A 20000-nucleotide genomic window follows, 5' to 3' on the forward strand; every position below is an offset into this window, starting at 1 on the left:
TGGCCATATCTGAGAGGCGCGCGTTATTGTATACGATATTGTTGTGATGTAATTTCTCTGCCCCATTGCTAGGCGCCTGATAAGAATCTTCAGCAGCGAAGCACCTCTTTGTGTGTGTGTGTGTATGTGTGTGTGTACCTGTGTGTGTGTGTGTGTGTGTGTGTGTGTGTGTGTGTGTGTGAGAGATGATTGAGTGAGTGTGGTTTAGAGAGGGGATCCGAGATGAAATGTCGTCTCTGAATTCCATCGCACGCCTCGAGTGAATCACGATCCCAGTTTATCTGACGAGCTGCTGGCCAGGGGCATTTAATTTAGAAAGTGTGTATGTGTTTGCTAGTGTGCATTTTGTGCATATGTGTGTGTAAAGGCGTGGTGTGGGACCTAGAGGGTTTCTCACTCGTAGACAACGCCCCCTTGTAAATCGAAAATGAAAGTTTCCAGACTGATGCGCATTTGCGAATTGGTCCGGTGATTTCAGGCGAGGACGACGACTGATATGAACCCGCAGAAGACGGAAACAGAGGAGGGACGATCGCTAGAGTCTGTGCCCATGAAGCTTCACCTTCTGTCCTATTGAAACTGTCATTGATTAGTTGCTGTGATGAGTGATCATCACAGAAACTAATGATGTGTGTGTGGTGGGACAACCCAAATCAAATGAAATATTAAGCTGCGTGGCTTCGGTAGGTTTTGGGTCAACGTAAATCACTCTTCCATCATGTTTTCTTTGCGTTTGTGTGGAAGTTTCAGTTTCAGAAAAGACTATCTGTCCGGTTGATTTTTGGTGTGTATCATACTTGTGTGTGTGTTCGTGCGTGCGTGCATCACCCTTTCGAACCTCTACGGGACCCTCCTTCTCGTCTTCTCACTGTTCCCTTCATCTCTCACCCTGCTCTGGGGCCCCTGAAGATTTCTTCACTTCAGCAGGGGGGCCCCCTTTATAACCGACCCCGACCAAACACACACTTGCACGTGCAAACACGCACGCACGCACACACACACAGCGCCACATTACTTCAAAGGAAGAATGTGAGACCTACCCCCATTATGCATGGTTGGGCTTACTTATGGCCGGTGTACCCCTCCATAAAAGTAGTGCGTGTGTGTGTTTCTACATGACATTAAGGAAGAAAATGTATGTTTTATGGTCTTACCTTGTAAACCAAATAACCTCAACTCACAAACACATTCAAAACACACACACACACACACACACACACACACACACACACACACACACACACACACACACACACACACACACACACACACACACACACACACACACACACACACACACACACACACACACACACACACACACACACACACACACACACACACACACACTCTCTTACATGTGTGTGCAAACGCACCATTCTTGGAAAAACATCAAAGACGATAGCAGTTCGAGTCCCAGAGAAGCCTGAGTGGCCACACCTGGATCCGTCCATTACTCTTAACTTGTTGTCATCCGACCGCTTCCACCGCTCCTACCTTCTTTTAGTATTAATTTTGATTATTTATTGTTTCTTTCATTCTGTTTGTTAGTTCATTCTTTCTTTTTTTAGTATGCATGTCTTTCATGCTATCGTATAGCTATCGTTTAGCCATCGTATCATCAAACCCTGGCAGCTGTCAATCTCCCTGTCAAGCATCCCCCACCCCCCCCCCACCCCCCATCCCATACCCCCACCCCTCCCTCTGTGTACATCCAGCAGACTTGTATCAGGGACGTATAGCTAACCGCGTCTGCCTGGCCAAGATAAACAGCGGCAGTGCTACAGGGCGATGGATTGATAGACAGGGGAAGCGGCAGATTAGACGAGCGGCGGTCCTGTTTCAAGCCGTGGGAGGGTGACGAGGAGAAAGGAGCGGGAGACAGGAGGGGAGATGTCTCCGCTTTGGAATGTGTTGTACTTTTGGTATTTATCCTTTGTTCCGTCTTCTGATTTCCTATTAAAGAGTTGGAGTGTGTGTGTGTGTGTGTGTGTGTGTGTGTGTGTGTGTGTGTGTGTGTGTGTGTGTGTGTGTGTGTGTGTGTGTGTGTGTGTGTGTGTGTGTGTGTGTGTGTGTGTGTGTGTGTTTCTGGTTTATTTATTTATTTGCATAAGCCATTAAGGACGGTGCTTTCTCTCCTTGAGTGTTTTCTTCCATTTTTTCTTTCTCTCTTTGCTGCAATCATTAATTCTGTCTCTCTATCTCTTTCGCTGTTTCTCTCTCTCTGTGTCTCCCTATCCTCCTCCTCACCCAATGCTATTGGCCTCAGTCCGTCATCAAGTAAGACGCTTCCTATAATGTGTTTAAGGGGCTCTTTATGTTGCATTATCTGTGTTGACAAGACCGTGGGAATGGACATTTTCCCTAAAAACATCTGTGCTGTGGCGTTCTGAACAGCCATCCATCAAACACTTAGCAGAAACGGCTAGCCACTGCTGCCCCTGGTAGTGGATGTGGAGCCTGGAGCCCCATATATCGCGCTGCTTTTATCCTGGTGGGCCAATGCTATAGGAGTGTGTACATGTCGATAGAAGGACGCGCACATGCGCACGCACATCCACATGTACCAGCACTTGTCGGCAACCTTTAGCCGAACTAAATGCACGCCACCCCCACCCTCCTCTCTCCTGCACCCTTCTCTCTCTATCTCTCTCTCTCTCTCTCTTTCTCCCTCCCCACCCTCCTCTCTCCCTCTCCCCACCCTCCTCTCTCTCTCTCCCCACCCTCCTCTCTCCCTCTCCCCACCCTCCTCTCTCTCTCTCCCCACCCTCCTCTCTCTCTCTCCCCACCCTCCTCTCTCTCTCTCCCCACTAGGGCTGAACGATCTATCGTTTTCGACCGAAAATCGCGATCTCAAGCATTACGATTTTGGGATCGTCAAAGCTGCGGTTTTTTTAATTTTTTTTTTTTATATATTTTTTTTTTTTTTTTTTTTTTTTTTTTTACAAAAGTGCAATTATTTTGATGCTGATGAGCCATTGAAGCAAGTTTACTTAAGAAAGAGGGCTCCCTTTTTATTTGACTTTTTTGGTTGTTGTTTCTTAGGTACTTGAATAAACAGTCTTGCATTTGAAATCTGTTGCCAGCAGTTTTCATTATTGCATTACCTTAATGGAATTCATTGGTTATATTAATTTATACTGAAACTTGATTTAAAGAAAATAAATCGTGGTTGAAATCGAAACCGCAATCTCTACCAGAAAAATCGCAATTTCAATTTTTTCTTAAAATCGTTCAGCCCTACTCCCCACCCTCCTCTCTCTCTCTCCCCACCCTCCTCTCTCTCTCTCCCTCTCCCCACCCTCCTCTCTCCCTCTCCCCACCCTCCTCTCTCTCTCTCCCCACCCTCCTCTCTCCCGTTCCCCCCACCCTCCTCTCTGCCTCTCCCCACCCTCCTCTCTGACCCAACCTCCTCTCTCCCCCCCCACTCCCCCTCTCCCCCCCATCCTTTATATTACTCATTACCTGCTTATTAGATTGTCTCCATTGTTTCAGGGCAGAAAATCTCATTTTCATTCTATTAGACAAATTCTGCTCATGTAGTCCACTTTACGTTATCCATCCATCCATCCATCCATTCATCCAGTATTTAATTTGCACCTTCTCTAATTTGCCTTATAATGGCAGAAGGCAAAATGAAACAATCCTGTAATGGGTGTGTATGTGGCTTCCTCCTCCTCCTCCTCCTCCTCCTCTTTCTCTTCACCCCATCTTCGTCTTTGTCTCACACTCTTCTACTCCTATTTGTTTTGCAGCCAGCATGTTTTTCAGACGGTGTGTCTGATTATTTGTGTGTGTGTGTTAGGAATAGGGATGTTGTTGTCCTTCCTGTTCTGTTTCTGTCTCCTCACTTTAATTTGAGGCGGGTAGGCGTTGAAACACAGATCTATTCTACAGTGCCGGTGCCTATCCAGGCACCTGGCAACACTAAAATAAAAAGTGAAACATTATGATGGGACGATAATAAACAGAGGATGATAAACCGTGGGATATGGCTTCCGATAGCCCGCGTACTTTGAAGACTTGCCAAAAGTGCTATCCACTTTACGACCGCCCGTTTGTGATGCAATCACACAAACGTGGGAAATCAAAAGCACCACATTCTTTCCGAGGGTCGGACGGACGGATGTGTTGACGACGTGCACATCTCAACAAGTGCTCTGGCAGGGGGCAAAGAGCCCGTGTCTTTTTCCCCTTTTAGTGTAAAAAGACAAGCTAGGATCGGGCCAGACACTCACCGAGTCGGCCGGACCTGGCCGCTGGGCGGGAGATCAATGTGGCTGGCAGAGGCAGTCGTCTGTGTGAGAATGATGAAGGGACATATTTAGGGGGAGAGGGGAAGAGGGAGAGAAAGTAGTGGGAAGCAGAATTTCCCCATTTCTCCTCTATAGTCCATCTTCATTTACTGGCATGTTACTGTGTGTGTGTGTGTGTGTGTCTCTGTTTACGATATAGCCTCTCTGTGTGTGTGTGTTTGTGATGTTGCCTGTGTGTGTGTGTGCGTGGCGGGCGGGGGGGGGGGGGGGGGCTGTGGTATTTGGTCATTGTTGTTGTGTGTCCTTGCTTATGAAAATGTTAGTCCGTATGGGGGTGTGTGCTCATGCAGGCCAGGATATGAAGCATTTGTGAATGAAATGTATCTTTTGTTTACGGGCCCCATTATCCAGATAATAACATCCATAGCTCCTCTCATCTCCAGCTCTTTATCACTGTCGTGTGCTTAGAAGACTGCTCTCTCTTCCCTTTCCTATTGCTCCCACCCCTACACTCTCTCTTCCTCTCTAAAAACAAACAAAGAGTCTTCCTCTTTCTCCATAAAAAGCACAAAACACACAAACACATACACACACACAAACACACAGATAATGGGAGTGTTGCCTCAGATTTTGTCCTTGTCAGATTCAGCCAAAGTAAACACTATCATTGCAGAGATTTTACGCATGCACACAGAAAAGTGCACATTCCAGACGATCAGTGTTACTTGCATCTGTCACTGTTTGTGCATGTGCGCTCGTTTGTGTAAGAATTTGCATTTATGATTGCACATCTATTTGTGTGTGTGTGTGTGTGTGTGTGTGTGTGTGTGTGTGTGTGTGTGTGTGTGTGTGTGTGTGTGTGTGTGTGTGTGTGTGTGTGTGTGTGTGTGTGTGTGTGTGTGTGTGTGTGTGTGTACAGTCTTTTCAGTGCCTCTCTGCTTGCTGTCCCTGTCATTGGGAGCTGATAGTGGTGGGAGTTGACAAAGCTTAGTAATGGACGACTGATACTTGCACCCCCCCCCCCCCCACCTCCACCCCTCCCCCACCCTCTCTCATCACCCCATCGTCCAATGCTCCACTCCTTTCATTTCCTGTTGAAAGGACTTTGGCTCACTGCCTTATTCCAATTCGGCCGTTTTCCTATCGTATCATCTATAGCGCCATTATTTTCCATATCTGGGTAAATTATTCACTATAACGCTCACAAAAGGATCTTTGTCATGTTCCTTGTGTGTGTTTGTGTGCTTGTGCGTGCTTCTGTGTGTGTGATTGGAACAACCGTATGTGTTTGTCTACAGGTGTGTTTAGTAAAGAAGTTTTCGCCCCCCCCCTTTCTGTTGCTTGTCTCTGACCCAGAGGGGGAAAACTCTGTCCACAAGCTGCTGTCTGCCATCCTGAAGTTTATTTAATGTGTATTTTATGTATGGATAAATAATTTATTTTTATGAATATTATATTCGATGAAGCTTGTTTTGCGCGTGTGGAAACATCATTCCTGCATGCAGATTCATCTAAACATGTATTTCTTCTGTGTTCGCGTTGAACGATCTCAACAACGTGCATTCTCTGAATGATCATTGGACTCACAGCGTCGTCTATGTGTGTGTTTCTGTAGATTCTGGTGAACTCGGTGAGTCCGAACAGTCCGGCTCTGCTCTACGAGAAGGTGACGGTCAGCGAGACAGGAAGTCCCTTACTGAGAGACATGCTGTTCAGCCCCGACCAGCAGCACATCTACACTCTGACCGACAAACAGGTGAGGTTCAGACACGCACCTGCTGCAATGCACCCTGTTTTGGGGTCCACAAGGAGCTATAAAGGCACACCAAAAAGACGATTAGTCCATTCCGATCTTTTTTTTCTTGAAGTTGTTCTGCTCTTTCTCTGTGACACATACACCAAAACACACACACACACACACACACACACACACACACACACACACACACACACACACACACACACACACACACACACACACACACACACACACACACACACACACACACACACACACACACACACACACACACACTATCAGCAGATAGTGAAATATGTATTTAAACATGTGGACATGCCCTGGGGACACGTGTGTGTGTGTGTGTGTGTTCCTGCAAACCGCACACACAGCCATACTCTTAACGAGTTGCATTCCCAACAAAATGGAAAACAGCCTCCCGTTCCTCCATGCATAGCCGGCATGGAAAAAGAACGAGCTGCGGCACTAGTCACAATGAATGGAGATAACACCAAAAATAATCAGCATATAGTAAACACAATGCAGTGCGTTCCCCACAGCGCTGTATTGTTCGCTGCCGTATTCTGAAGTTAGCCAAGCTCAGTGCCAACAATGTCTCGTTAGCTAAATGTAGTCACACATGCAAACATAAACATGTACACGTTCGCACACGCGCATGCACACAAATATTCACAAAAATATGCACGGCCACACACACATACACGCGGACACATGCACACACAATCCACGCACAATAAAATACACATTTCTGGTGTGCATATTTCGCCTAACAATGGTGTTGACCCCGTATGGTTCTCACTAGCTGTCCCCTCTACAGGGGTGCAGTGTAGTCTGGAGCCCGGCTACGTTCCAAACATACATTTCTCCCAACACACACACGCACGCGCACACACACACTAAACCACCAGCTGCTGAACACATGGACCTCACGCCTGGCGTCTAATAACGGTTCCATTATGCACGCATACATACCATCTCTCTTTCTCTCCCCTCTCTCTGTCTGCCTCTCCCTAGCACACAAAGAGAGAGAGAGGCACGGTTATAAGACTGTTTAATGGATGGAGGTGGCTGGATCTGTGGCTTGGTTAAAATTGTTCCCAAAATGTAGACAATGTGTGTCTGCGAGCCTGGTTGACCCAGTTCACTTTTAATCTTTCCAACTAGAACAGCTAAGGGCATGAGGGACACTAGCACAGTAGCGCACACACACACGGCACAGATTGCAAGACAAGAAAAATATGATGCACACAAGGACACGCGCCACAATTGCACACACCCACACACACACACCCACACACAAAGACCCGCTGTCTCTATCAGCTATCAAAGTTCATTTTTCTGCCTTTGTGTCTTTGATCTATTAATGGCTAGCAGCCTCTGAGTTGAGAAGACACAGCCTTGGGGTTGCCAGAGCTCCAGCTTAACCCCCCTTTCCCAACACTAATGACTAGAGGGTGTGGTGACGTTCAGTGCTCCCACACACACTCCCACTTACCCTTTTCCTTCACACCCCCCTAAATCATCATACATCCCCTGGCCATCATCTCCTGCCTTCTACAATCCACATCTGGCTTCCCCCCCCCCCCCCCCCTCCCCCCCCCTCCCCTCCGACTTGAGCCGCTATACGCGCACACTTCCATCTGAGCCCAAATTAAGAGCTCCAACCTTGGCCAACGCTAGGCTGCTCCCTTCGCCTCTCTCTGATCCCATTCCCTTTTCTTTAATGAGTCAGTCCCAAGCCTTAGTCCCTCCCCCTCTCAATTCCCCATCTCCCTCATTGCACCTTCTTATTCTTCATCTCCTCGCCCTCTCGCAATCCATGAGCTCTTTCTCTCACTTCACCCCCCTACCATTTATATGTTCACCTCCTGTTCTGTGCCACAGTTCCCTACCCCCCCACCCCACCCCCCCCGCTACTTCTTTTTAACCTTTCTCTTGTTTCTATTACACCTTTTTCAGTAGAGTAGTTCATACATGTGTACGTGACAAAGAGAAAGGATCTCTCTCTCTCTCTCTCTCTCTCTCTCTCTCTCTCTCTCTCTCTCTCTCTCTCTCTCTCTCTCTCTCTCTCTCTCTCTCTCTCTCTCTCTCTCTCTCTCTCTCTCTCTCTCTCTCTCTCTCTCTCTCTCTCTCTCTCTCTCCGTCCTTCGATTCCTGAACATAGCTGTTATGGGAGGAAGGCTGGTGTGTCAAGCCCATTACAGGTTCTTTTTAAACGTGCACCCAGAATACACTCGCACACCTCGTTTGTGTGAGGGGGGGGGGAGTTGCCCTCTGGGTTTCTTTGGACAAGCCAAGCACATTAAGGTGTCATTGGACATATCCACTGATGCATAGCCTATGACAAGTCCTCCCATCGCCTCTCTCATGCACACACGTACACACACAAAAACGTATGCGTACAAACACACACACACGTACAAACACACACGTGCCAACATACCAAGGGCCCACACAACCCACGGACACGCATGCATGCACACACAGATGCAGAGTAAGGCTCAGGCCGTGAGTCACATTTAGGGGTGAGGTCCTGTGATTTATGACTAGCTCTGTCCTGGCTATATTCATCACTGCCATTATTATCAATGCAGGATATGGTGTGTGTGTGTGTGTGTGTGTGTGTGTGTGTGTGTGTGTGTGTGCCGGGGTGAAAAGCACACGCACACCTTGCCCTAATAGTGTCTTATGAATACTTATATTACCAATGGCAATACAAAGCTTTGCTTTATACTTGAACTAGTTTGATACCCTTTTATATTATCATCTTGTAAAGTGCCACAGGCTAAGCTGTTCCTTTTATGAAGGAATAAACAGCACTGCATAATATGCCAAAATAGGAATGTTTGTCTTGCATACATACTCCTTTTCAACATGTCTTGTCAGAATTGATGGACACTTCTCACTGCATGTGCTGAAAAGTGCTCTCCTGGGGATAATCTGGCATTTAATATCAGCATCATGATGTCATCGTTCACTCAAACCGTGCGTGTGTGTGGATGGGAGAGTGTTATGCTTTTTGTGCCTGAAGTGCCTGAATTCCTATTAATGTCTTTCTATTAAAACAAACAGCAAGAAGCACATGTGCACACTCACAGACACACTGTGTGTGTGTGTGTGTGTGTGTGTGTGTGTGTGTGTGTGTGTGTGTGTGTGTGTGTGTGTGTGTGTGTGTGTGTGTGTGTGTGTGTGTGTGTGTGTGTGTGTGTGTGTGTTTTAAGCACCTGCCCTCGGTCCCTTGTCCTTATTGGGCTAGCCCAAACACACCAGGCATTGTCGAGGAGTAATGTTTTACCCATGCGAAGCGGTCGGACATCAGCTGTGTGCTGTGCCTGTTTGTCTCGCTCTGTTTACACGCTGGTCTCTTCGAGACTCTGACAAGCTCATTAGCAGAGACTTGAGCAGCAGTCTGCCGCCACCACTAATATTAACTCAGTGCTCGTATCAATCACCGCTGACATTAATGCTGCTAATTAGCCACATCCTAAATAGCTCAGATGTTCATTTGAATTGCATTCATCAAGTTGCAGTCGTTGTGGGGAGCTAATCATAGTGACTATGATATTTACAAGTAATGGCCCCAGATTGATCTTTTCAGGGAGAATCTCCGTATGGATCACAGAGTTTGGAGTTTTATTTCATAGGTGTGGCCACAGCTTCGCTCACACCAGGAGTATTAACTCTGCAGAGCAGCAGTGTACGATTGAAACTAATAATAATACTGCAGCATGCATATGGAAAACCAAGCACACACACAGAGCTAGAAAATGCATCGTATTATGTACTAGACACACACTTGCACACTCCCTGCTCACTGGCTGCTCACTGGTGGTCATTGTTATGTAAATGTTAATAGACCATTCGAGGTAAGTAAGGGGGGGGGGGGGTTAAGCCATGTACTGTATGTGCAGCATCACTCAATAACTCGAGTTGACACTTCCCAAAGTAGCTCCTGCAGTTGATAAATGCTGCTAAATGCACACACACATATATTCAAACACACACATAGAAACCCATGGCATCCAGCAAGCCCATGGTGTACTGTGTTCCAATGCCCACATTGTCATTTTTTTCCTCTAGATCTCCCTCTTCTTCTCATCCCACTTGCTCTTTTCCTTTTATTGATTTCTTCAGCCAATACTTTCCTCCTTTTCTTTCATTCTTTCCTTATTTTCATTTCCTTCCTTCCTCTCTCTTTTCCTTTCTCTGACTCTCTCTCTGTCCTTCTCTCTCTCTGTCCTTCTCTCTTTCTGTCCTTCTCACTTTCTCTGTCATTCTCTCTCTCTCGCTCTCGCTCTCGCTCGCTCTCACTCTCGCTCGCTCTCGCTCTCTCTCTCGCTCTCGCTCTCTCTCTCTCTCTGTTTATCTCCGTCTCTCTCTCATGCGGAGCACGTCTGGTCTTTGTCAGCCTCGGCGAGCTTCTTCTTCCTCATGTAATTGCATCCATTTACACAGGGGAGATGCCCAGTACAACCACAATTACCTTCCCTCTCCCTCTTTCTTTCTTACACACACCCTAGTACACACACACAGACACACTAGCACAATGGCCTGCCTTTTGAAATGCTCAATAAAAAGTGAGCTTCCCTTTTCCAGGGTAGAACGGTATGAATGTACAAAGTCATTTGTTAGAACAGTATTACTGGGAATTTCTTTGGGTGCGGGGTAAAGGCGGGTTGTTCAGTAGAGTGGTCTGTTCTGGTCCAATAAAGGGCTTTTATAGGTCGCAGAAATCACACGCACCCTCACACACACAGTACTCGTGTAGAATCGTGTGAATGTGTGTGTGCACATGTATTAGCCACGATTAATTCACATACGGCCATTTTTTTTGCTAATTATGTTTAGGACATAATGGGATAAGTCTCTAAACCGCTCTGATAGGATTTATTAACATTGTATACCCCAACCAATACAGAATAATAACTGATTTAATCTGCCTTCAGCGGAACAAAAGGAGATAATCTTGGAAAAAGATGACCAATTTGTCCGCCCCAGCTTCCATTCCTGTGGCGTCCACCTGCTGTCTGAGTGCAGCACATCTATTAGTTACGGACACGCTCTGAGGGACACGGGGCCCTTTCTCGGGGGGAGACAACAACATCCCAGAAGCTATAAGAGAGAGGTTTCCAGGTAAAAGTAGCCCGTCAGGGAGGGGACAATGGGATTAAATGCAAACACAAAAAGAACAGACGTATTGCTCAAAATCCCTTTCCAACTGAGCAAACTTTGAAGTATTTGAGCGTACAATGATGCCTCACATTTGCAACCATTTTGTCGTGTGTTTTGTAGCGTACTAACAGCGGCGTAACGAGGTGATCTGTTCGTCCAAACAGTCATCCGGGACATTCGCTTGCCATTGACCGGGGCAGTACTGGGGTCTTTTGAATTGCTGCACAGTGGAATAATTGAGGCTGATTGCGATTCACGGAGAACCCTTTGAGTCGTCTATTTTGTTTCAAAGTAATCAATGCGAGATATGTAGCCTGCTGAGGACATTAATCACGTGCCGCGCTGTGTTGGACGCATGCGAGTGCTCCAGAGCTTTTTAGACATCGACGTCCTTCCTGAGGTTCAAAACCAAACACAACACAAGGAGTCTTGCTCCTTCCAAACTATCTGTCTTTCAAAAACTTATAATGCCTCCACTTCCTGGTGGTACCTTTCTGGAATTAAATGCATTTAACAGGGGGGGAAAAGTCACCCCCTATTTTTTTTTTTTACCGTTTCAACTATCTTGCCCCTCTTCTCTGCTCTCCTCCAACTCCTCAGCAGGTAATAGGGTTCGCTCCTCAGGTCACATGTCTGTGATGAGAAACGGAGGGCATGGCTATTTCTCTGCCTTCTCGCTACCTCTCTCTGTGATGTGCCTTGGGGGGGAAGGGGCCGGGGAGGCGGCGGCGCTGGTGACTAAGGCATAGAGAGACGTGTTGCTTCCCTCTGAGAGTGACAGGTGTGTGGGGAAAGATAGGCAGCAGTGGCCTCATCTACTGGGGAGGAATGGTTTTTCAATGTGAGCATTGATATCTCAGTTTTGACTTTCACCCTCTCATTTTCCTGCCCCTCATTTGCTCTCCCCCTCTCACTCCTCTCTCTCTCTCACCCTCTCTTCAATTGTCACCTCCCTCTGCCCTCATCTCATCTTTCTTTCTGCATGCCCTCTCTCTCTATCTTTCTCCGTCTCACTCTCTCTCCTTTTCTCTCCCTCTCTCGCTTTCATGCTCTCTATCTCTCTCTCTAGCGCTCTGAAAGTCTTTTCTACCTTTTAATTAAGTGTGTGTGTCTGTGTGTGCTGGCCATCACGAAGACTGCTCAGACTCTTGATCCTACAAGGCGTGGTCCTATTTGTTCTAATGGTATGAAAAGAACGATCTCTCTCTCTGTCTCTCTCCCTTCCTCCAATATATACATCCACCTTTCCCCTCCCCCACAGCTCTCTCTTCCCGCCTGCTCCTCTGCCATCTTCTCCTCTGCAGATAGAGTGATGGGGCTGACTGATAGGGTTAGGCAAGATGGAGCGCTGGATAGGTTAATGTCCCCCCCTCTCTCTCTCTGTCTCTCCAGCACCCTCGCTGCCCGCCTCTCTCTCTCGCTCTCTTTCTCCTCCCTAATCACACTCTCAATCAGGTGTACAATCACTCTGCCCGTAGGTTGCCAGTGATTGGGCGAAAGGGTGGTGACGGTGGGGGTTGGGGACATGGTGGAACCGACTGACTGACAATGCAACGTCGTAGTAGCCAATCCCAGACTGGCACCTGCCCACGGGAACGTCCACCGATAGTAATCACCGCCCATCTGGTGCGGCGATTGGCCAAATCAGCGACGGTGGACGGATTGAACGTTTGGGATGGCTGGAAAGAAAGACGGACAGATGGATGGATGAAACGTTTGGATGGACGGTTGGACAGATGGATGGATGAAATGTTTGGATGCATGGAACGTTTGGATGAAGGGATAGATGGGTTTGCTTGGAAGGTTTGCTGGATGACACCAAACTAACTGTTGCTCCTTATCGGGTGCCCACTCTCTTTTGGTCTTCCTCCCGCTCCCCTCCTCTTATTTCTTTCTCTTCATCTCATTCTTTGTTGTTCTTTGGCCCCATTTCATCTTCTCTGTGTTCATCTATTCCCCCCTTCCCCCCCTCCCTTTTCCATCTCAATGCCTTAGTCTCTTTAATGAAACCATCTTCTCTTCAATCTTTGTTGTCTCTAGTTCTGCTTACTTTTTCTCCTTTCTTTCACTCTCACCCCCTAACCCCTCCTCCTCTCGCCCTCCTCCTCCCCCCCCCTCCCATCCTCCCTCCCCACCGCTCTCTCAATCCCTCTACCTCTATAAGTATTCGGGTCTCTGCTCCCTGGCCTTGTCTAATGTGTCTGTACGTTTCAGTCTGCTCAGGAGGCGGGATTAGGTGGTGTGTGTGTGTGTGTCGGGAGGGAGGGAGGGAGGGAGGGAGGGAGGCAGAGCAATAGACGGAGCGGGAGAGGAGGAGGCGGGAGGAGAGAGACACAACCAGAGAAAGGAGATTTGGCTCCAGATTGCTTTGTGTCAGGAGCCATAATGGGAATGGAGAGTCCTGTTGATGAGAACGGCTGTGAGGAGAAAATAATGGCCGAGCTCTTTTCCTCTCTCTCTCGTTCTCTGTCTCCGTCTCTCTCCGTCTCTCTCCGTCTCTCTCTGTCTCTCTCTCTGTCTCTCTGTCTCTCTGTCTCTCTGTCTCTCTCTCTCTCTGTCTCTCTATCTGTCTCTCCATTTCATTCTATCTCTTTCTCTTCGTGGGATTACCCTCCATCTCTTTGCTCTCGTCTTTGCATAAGCTCCTGCATGCACTGACACCTCTATGGTCATACAAATATCATCTGAAGCTCTCACACACACGCACGCACGCACGCACGCACGCACGCACGCACGCACGCACACACACACACACAGGCATGTGCACACACGCACACACAAACTGAATGAGTTGTCTCATGGAAAAAGCAGGAACGATTTCTGCCACTATCTAGCCATCCCCTATCGAACATAAAAATATGATTCACTAAAACATCTGTGTCAGAACAATTCCAACGGACCGCTCACTCGGCCACTTCCAGCCGGCCTGTAACCAATTCAGCTCTCAAACGCCTGTTGACGGTGGACAACAAATGACTCTGATGATGGAACCCAATTTGATCGATGGTTACAACAGCTGTCACACCGGGACATGCTGCCGTCTAGGGCTGAACGATCTATCGTTTTCGACCGAAAATCGCGATCTCAAGCATTACGATTTTGGGATCGTCAAAGCTGCGGTTTTTTTAATTTTTTTTTTTTTATATATTTTTTTTTTTTTTTTTTTTTTTTTTTTACAAAAGTGCAATTATTTTGATGCTGATGAGCCATTGAAGCAAGTTTACTTAAGAAAGAGGGCTCCCTTTTTATTTGACTTTTTTGGTTGTTGTTTCTTAGGTACTTGAATAAACAGTCTTGCATTTGAAATCTGTTGCCAGCAGTTTTCATTATTGCATTACCTTAATGGAATTCATTGGTTATATTAATTTATACTGAAACTTGATTTAAAGAAAATAAATCGTGGTTGAAATCGAAACCGCAATCTCTACCAGAAAAATCGCAATTTCAATTTTTTCTTAAAATCGTTCAGCCCTACTGCCGTCCCTTTCATTATATTCCCCCAATCTCTCCCTCTCCCTCTCCCTCTCCCTCTCCCTCTCCCTCTCCCTTCCTCTCGCACACACATACAAACACACCGTGTTTGCCTCCCTCCTTATCTACGATCGGTCCACACATTGAGCCACTGGCAGCAGCTATCGAGCTTCCTAAGACCCTACAACCCTGACCATGCGTATATGCAGTAGCCGGGCCTTTGATAGCCTCCGCTAGCCCCAGCCCCATGCACTATCTAGCTCATTCCCAGTGGCTCCCTATGGAGGATGCGATATCCATGTTGCAGGTGGGAAGGGTTAGCCTCGCTAGCGGAGGGCTACCTTCCCTGCTGGCTGTGGAGATAACCTCTCTCTCTAGGACATACTCATCCTGCCTGCCTCTCTCCTGTTCTCTCTCACGCTCTCCATTGCCCTCGCTCTCCTTTCTATCTCTCGTGGTAGCCTTCCCCTTGCCCCTCCCTCCATCTTGCCCCCTAGTAGCCTTCTAAATTTCTTCCATACACACTATTGTTCAATCCACAATATCCCCAGTCTACCTGCAGGCATCCCTCTAAGCCAGACCTGCTCTATTAGGCCATGTTTCTTAATAAAAAACACTGTAAGCCTCTTTTGGATAAATGCGTCTGCTTGACGCATTTAATGACCCAATGGTAATAGTAAATTGTACTGTCCGTTCCCATCTGTGGGGACATCTTTCCTGTAGCCCCCTGCCCCTCTGTGGACCTGGGGGGGGGGGGCTGGGGGTCTGTGTAAAGTATGTAGGTAGTAGGTATTGATCGTCGAGCATGGCGGTGGCGGTTCGATGGCGCGTCAGATTAGAGCACCATTGATGTAGTGTGAGGGACGTTTATTGAAATGGCGCTGGCACATGGCTAGGGCCTGCTTACCAGGGGTGAGGTAGGGGATGTGGGGGGATGGGGGTCCGCATGATGAAGGGAATGTTGAAAGGCCTCCAGCTTTGCCATCCCTTCTCTTCCAGGAATATGAGTACAATGGGCCAAATATTAAAAAGACTCGAAAATGTGACCATGCAGGAGGCGGCTTGTCTTAATGAAATGCAGAAACACACACGCGCACACACACACACACACACACACACACACACACACACACACACACACACACACACACACGCGCACGCGCACTAACCCCCTCGTCTTGACCTCCACTGTATAGGCTCTAACCCCCACACCCTGGACACCCCCACCCCTCCAAATATATTAAATCCCTTAACAAAAAAAGGCCTCAACAAGGCCCAATCCTTTTATGGCGTTCAATTTAACAGCCAATGAAAAGCCACACTTGAAAGCTTTACGGCTCCCTCCGGGTTTTGGAGGTGACTGTCGCGAGGAAAGGCTTAAAGGCAAAAGATAGCGCGCTGTCGGAGCGGGTGGAGTTTTTACAAGTGGACGGACAAAGTAAGGGCATTCAGACGGAGAGGCCGCTCCAGGTTTACGCCCGAGTGAAAGGCAGGGAGAGAGAAAGTAGAATTGAGTTACGGCCCTGGACGGCATTGTAAATAAGGGGCTGCAGATAGACGCACGATGGTGGTCCTGGTTTATAAGGTCATTTAAACGAGTAATGTGGCGCACTGACGGGAATGGGCTTTCATTAAAAGAGCCATGTGAAGGGAAAGGGGAGAGTGAAAGTGGGACCGTGTGGGTGTGTGAGTGTGGTTGTGTGCTATGTGTGGGCGTGGCCTCTTGTCTGTTAGTGAGAACAAGGAAATGCACCGGTTATAAGACACCCACATACACACAGGTAAAAAACGCATACACGTGCCCACACACATACAAATACACACACGCTTAAACACACAAACACACACGTAAACACATACACACACACACACACACACACACACACACACACACGTGTAAACGCACACGTGCACAGCAGTGCAACACATGTACACACACATTACTGTGTGTGTACAATAATGTGTTACTGGTGCCAGTAACACATTACTGGCACCAGTAAAGCAGTTTATCCTCCACTGGGGAACGTAATGATGGCAGCCCACTACCACAGTAAACAGCCCTCCCACTCTGCACCACTCCCATGTAATGGAGCCACGGTCGTCCCAGAGCTCTGCTCACTGTACACTGGGCGTGTTGGCGTCTCCTCGACTGGGTGTTCCCATCGAGGGTGCTCAGGCAGGACCGTGGAGGAGCCATATTGTGCGAGCGTGGTGGGGATGTTGACCCTTGTTGAGTCACACTGCAGTGGTTTTGGTTGTTAATGGGGGTCAAGTGTTTAGGTGGCGGAGGTCTGGCTAGTTCTGGACTAAAAGTTGCCAGGATCTGTCCTTGGTTTCTCCCTCTCTCGCTCTCACTCTCCCTCCCCTCCTTCGCTGTCGCTCTCTCCCCCCTCCTTCGCTGTCCCTCTCTCTCTCTCTCCCCTCTTTTGCTCTCTCTCTCTCCCCTCTTTTGCTCTCTCTCTCTCCCCTCTTTTGCTCTCTCTCTCTCCCCTCTTTTGCTCTCTCTCTCTCTCTCTCTCTCTCTCTCTCTCTCTCTCTCTCTCTCTCTCTCCCCCCTCTTTCACTGTCTCTCCCCTCCTTCGCTTTCTCTCTCAACTCTTTTGCTTGTCTCTCTCTCTCTCCCCCCTCCTTCCCTCCATTCCCCTGAGTCAGAGAGAGCTTCTATGTCTCCTCTCTCTGTCAGCTAAATGGGCCTGCCCTGTGGTACACACAGCTTTAACCAGCCATGAATCCACCTCATTAAGCGGCTCAAATGCTCTCCCAATCTGTATTAATCTAAAGTATAAGATCTGAAGTATATGCAAGAGCTAGTGGTTAAACATTGGGATTTAGATTGTGACTTACTACAAGCCGTGGTTGAGAATGGTTTAGCTGTGGATAATGTTACACCGTGGCTTTTGGTCTTTTTAATTTAAATGCATTGGTCATATTGTAGTACACAATACTAAGCTTCCAATCAAAGCACAGCGTTGCTCTGTCCACATCATATCCATCATGTGTGCTCGCAGCTTCGGTTGCTAACCAACCTGATCCCTTACCTCATATTTCTCTCGGACCCAGCCATATGGTCTTTCTTCCTCTCTCTCTCTCTCTCTCTCTCTCTCTCTCTCTCTCTCTCTCTCTCTCTCTCTCTCTCTCTCTCTCTCTCTCTCTCTCTCTCTCTCTCTCTCTCTCTCTCTCTCTCTCTCTCTCTCTCTCTCTCTCTCTCTCTCTCTCTCTCTATTTCTCCTGTCCCCTGTGTTGCTTGATCAAAGGGTTAGACCCCACTTTGGCCCCACGCCAGCTGGGACCCCACATGCCACTTATGAGTGGAGTGTGTGTCAGTGCGTATGTGTTGACACTATAATAGTGTTACCCTAGGGTAGGGTTGTTAAATGTTGTTACTTACTGATCAACTTACTCCTTCTCCACTGTGTGATTTAAAGGTAGCCTCCAGTGAAACACACACTCAGACAAATACACACACACACTCACGCATCCAAAAACACATGTTAGCAATCAGTCTGTCATACACCCTTTTGAACACACTTAAGTCGCTGAATGATACTCACAATAATGGAAACCACACGCACACAATGACCCCCCCCCCCCCCCCCCCCCATACACTGTGGGGCTATCTGTAGCATGTTGCTAACCATCTGTCATCACCTATAGCCAGTGTTGATCTCATTTATGCATTTACGCAGTATGAGGGCTTAATACTAAATGGTTCCATGAAGACTGTGAAGTGCACACCACACGCGTGCACGCACACGCACACGTACACCAATGGTCATTCATAGTTCACCCTGCCCTTCCGCACTTTTTCAGCATGACATTATGTATATGCACCCCCCCCGGAGACACACACATGCACAGCAGACACACAATTTATGACTGAGCTGTCTTTTCCCTGTGGTGAACTATCTCAATCTCTCACTCTCACAAACAAACCCTGAGTCCTTGCTTGATTTCTGCCGGCACATTGCACCCGTGAACGTCACTCTCTGAATCTCTCTCTCCCACCTACAACACACACACACGCACACGCACGCACACACGCACACGCACGCACACACGCACACGTACGCACACACGCACACAAGCACACACCTACAAACCCGGACGGACGCACGGATGTTCTTGCAACCCACGGGGGTCTGTCCTCTCTTCCTCTGCCTCCCATTGGCTTTGGAGGTCAGCTGTCAATCAAAGGCACGGTTGCCGCGGCCACCTGTCCAGCTGCCCAGCATGCCTAGCGAAGCTTCTCCTGTACACGCTTCGCTGGAGGCTGTCACACACTACTGGACCAGAATAGCTCGCAGAAGCCCTCTTCAAACACGCACACGCAGACACCCACAGTATATACCCACGGACACACACGCGCACATCGGAGCACACTCCACCACCAACACACACCCTCTCTAGCGGTGTTTCATTCCCACTCATACCCTGCTGTCCTCTATGACATACACACACACTCCAATATGCCGCTGCATGCAGAAAGATTATTTGCCAAGCTCCTCTTTGAAATTTAGTCGGTGTGATAAGCTGCCAAAAATGTCACATTATCTTGTGGAGTGTGGCACTTTTTTTCCTCTTTTTTTTGCTTTCATAACGCTGATTAAAAGCAATGTACTAATTGTGTTCCATCTATCCTCTGTTTCTCTTTGCCCCTCTCTCTCTCTGCCCCTGCACTCTCTGCCCCTTCTCTGTGCATCTATGTCTCTTTTTCTAGGTGGTGAGAGTTCCAGTGGAGAGCTGTGAGCAGTACACCAGCTGTGGCGAGTGTTTGGGCTCCCGGGACCCCCACTGTGGCTGGTGTGTCCTGCATAACGTGTAAGTCACACACGCTCCCTCACTTTCTCCCTCACTCGCTCTCTCACTCACTCAATCACACACACACACACACACACACACACACACACACACACACACACACACACACACACACACACACACACACACACACACACACACACACACACACACACACACACACACGTCTACACCTGATCTAGGTGACAGATACACATGGGGGGAGTGGAAGTGAGCAGCAGCTGATGTAAAGTGCAGTTAATTGATGTTCTCCATGGTTGAGTAAATGTGGTGGACGATCGTTAGACAAAATGCTTGTCTGAGTTCCGGAGGAAGATAAGGCGCTGTGCCCTGGTTTCCTCTTCATAATGTTTTAGAAAGAATAGTCATAGTTAAGGTTACATTACTCCGGGTAAAGGACATGAAGCCCAATGCTTTGTATGGGTATGTGTCTCATTTAATCTGTATCCTCCCACCGTGGTTGGATCCATGTTAAGAGACTGTGATTAATACATTGGGAAAGCTGAAAGGCAGCCTGCTAATGT

At 47.9% G+C, this 20000-nt stretch overlaps 1 protein-coding gene across 3 annotated transcripts in view; it reads left to right on the forward strand.

The window, feature by feature from the left end:
- The window catches only part of LOC130402559 (plexin-A1-like), a 172561-nt gene that overhangs the window by 66799 nt on the left and 85762 nt on the right, over positions 1 to 20000 (forward strand). For all 3 annotated transcript variants that reach the window (XM_056606771.1, XM_056606773.1, XM_056606772.1), the window contains exons 4-5: positions 5872 to 6012; positions 19376 to 19476. In XM_056606771.1, coding sequence (XP_056462746.1) covers positions 5872 to 6012; positions 19376 to 19476 — 242 coding nt within the window. The remainder of the gene's footprint in view (positions 1 to 5871; positions 6013 to 19375; positions 19477 to 20000) is intronic.

The sequence above is a fragment of the Gadus chalcogrammus genome, chromosome 13, assembly GCF_026213295.1.
Source record: "Gadus chalcogrammus isolate NIFS_2021 chromosome 13, NIFS_Gcha_1.0, whole genome shotgun sequence".
Lineage (NCBI taxonomy): Eukaryota > Metazoa > Chordata > Actinopteri > Gadiformes > Gadidae > Gadus > Gadus chalcogrammus.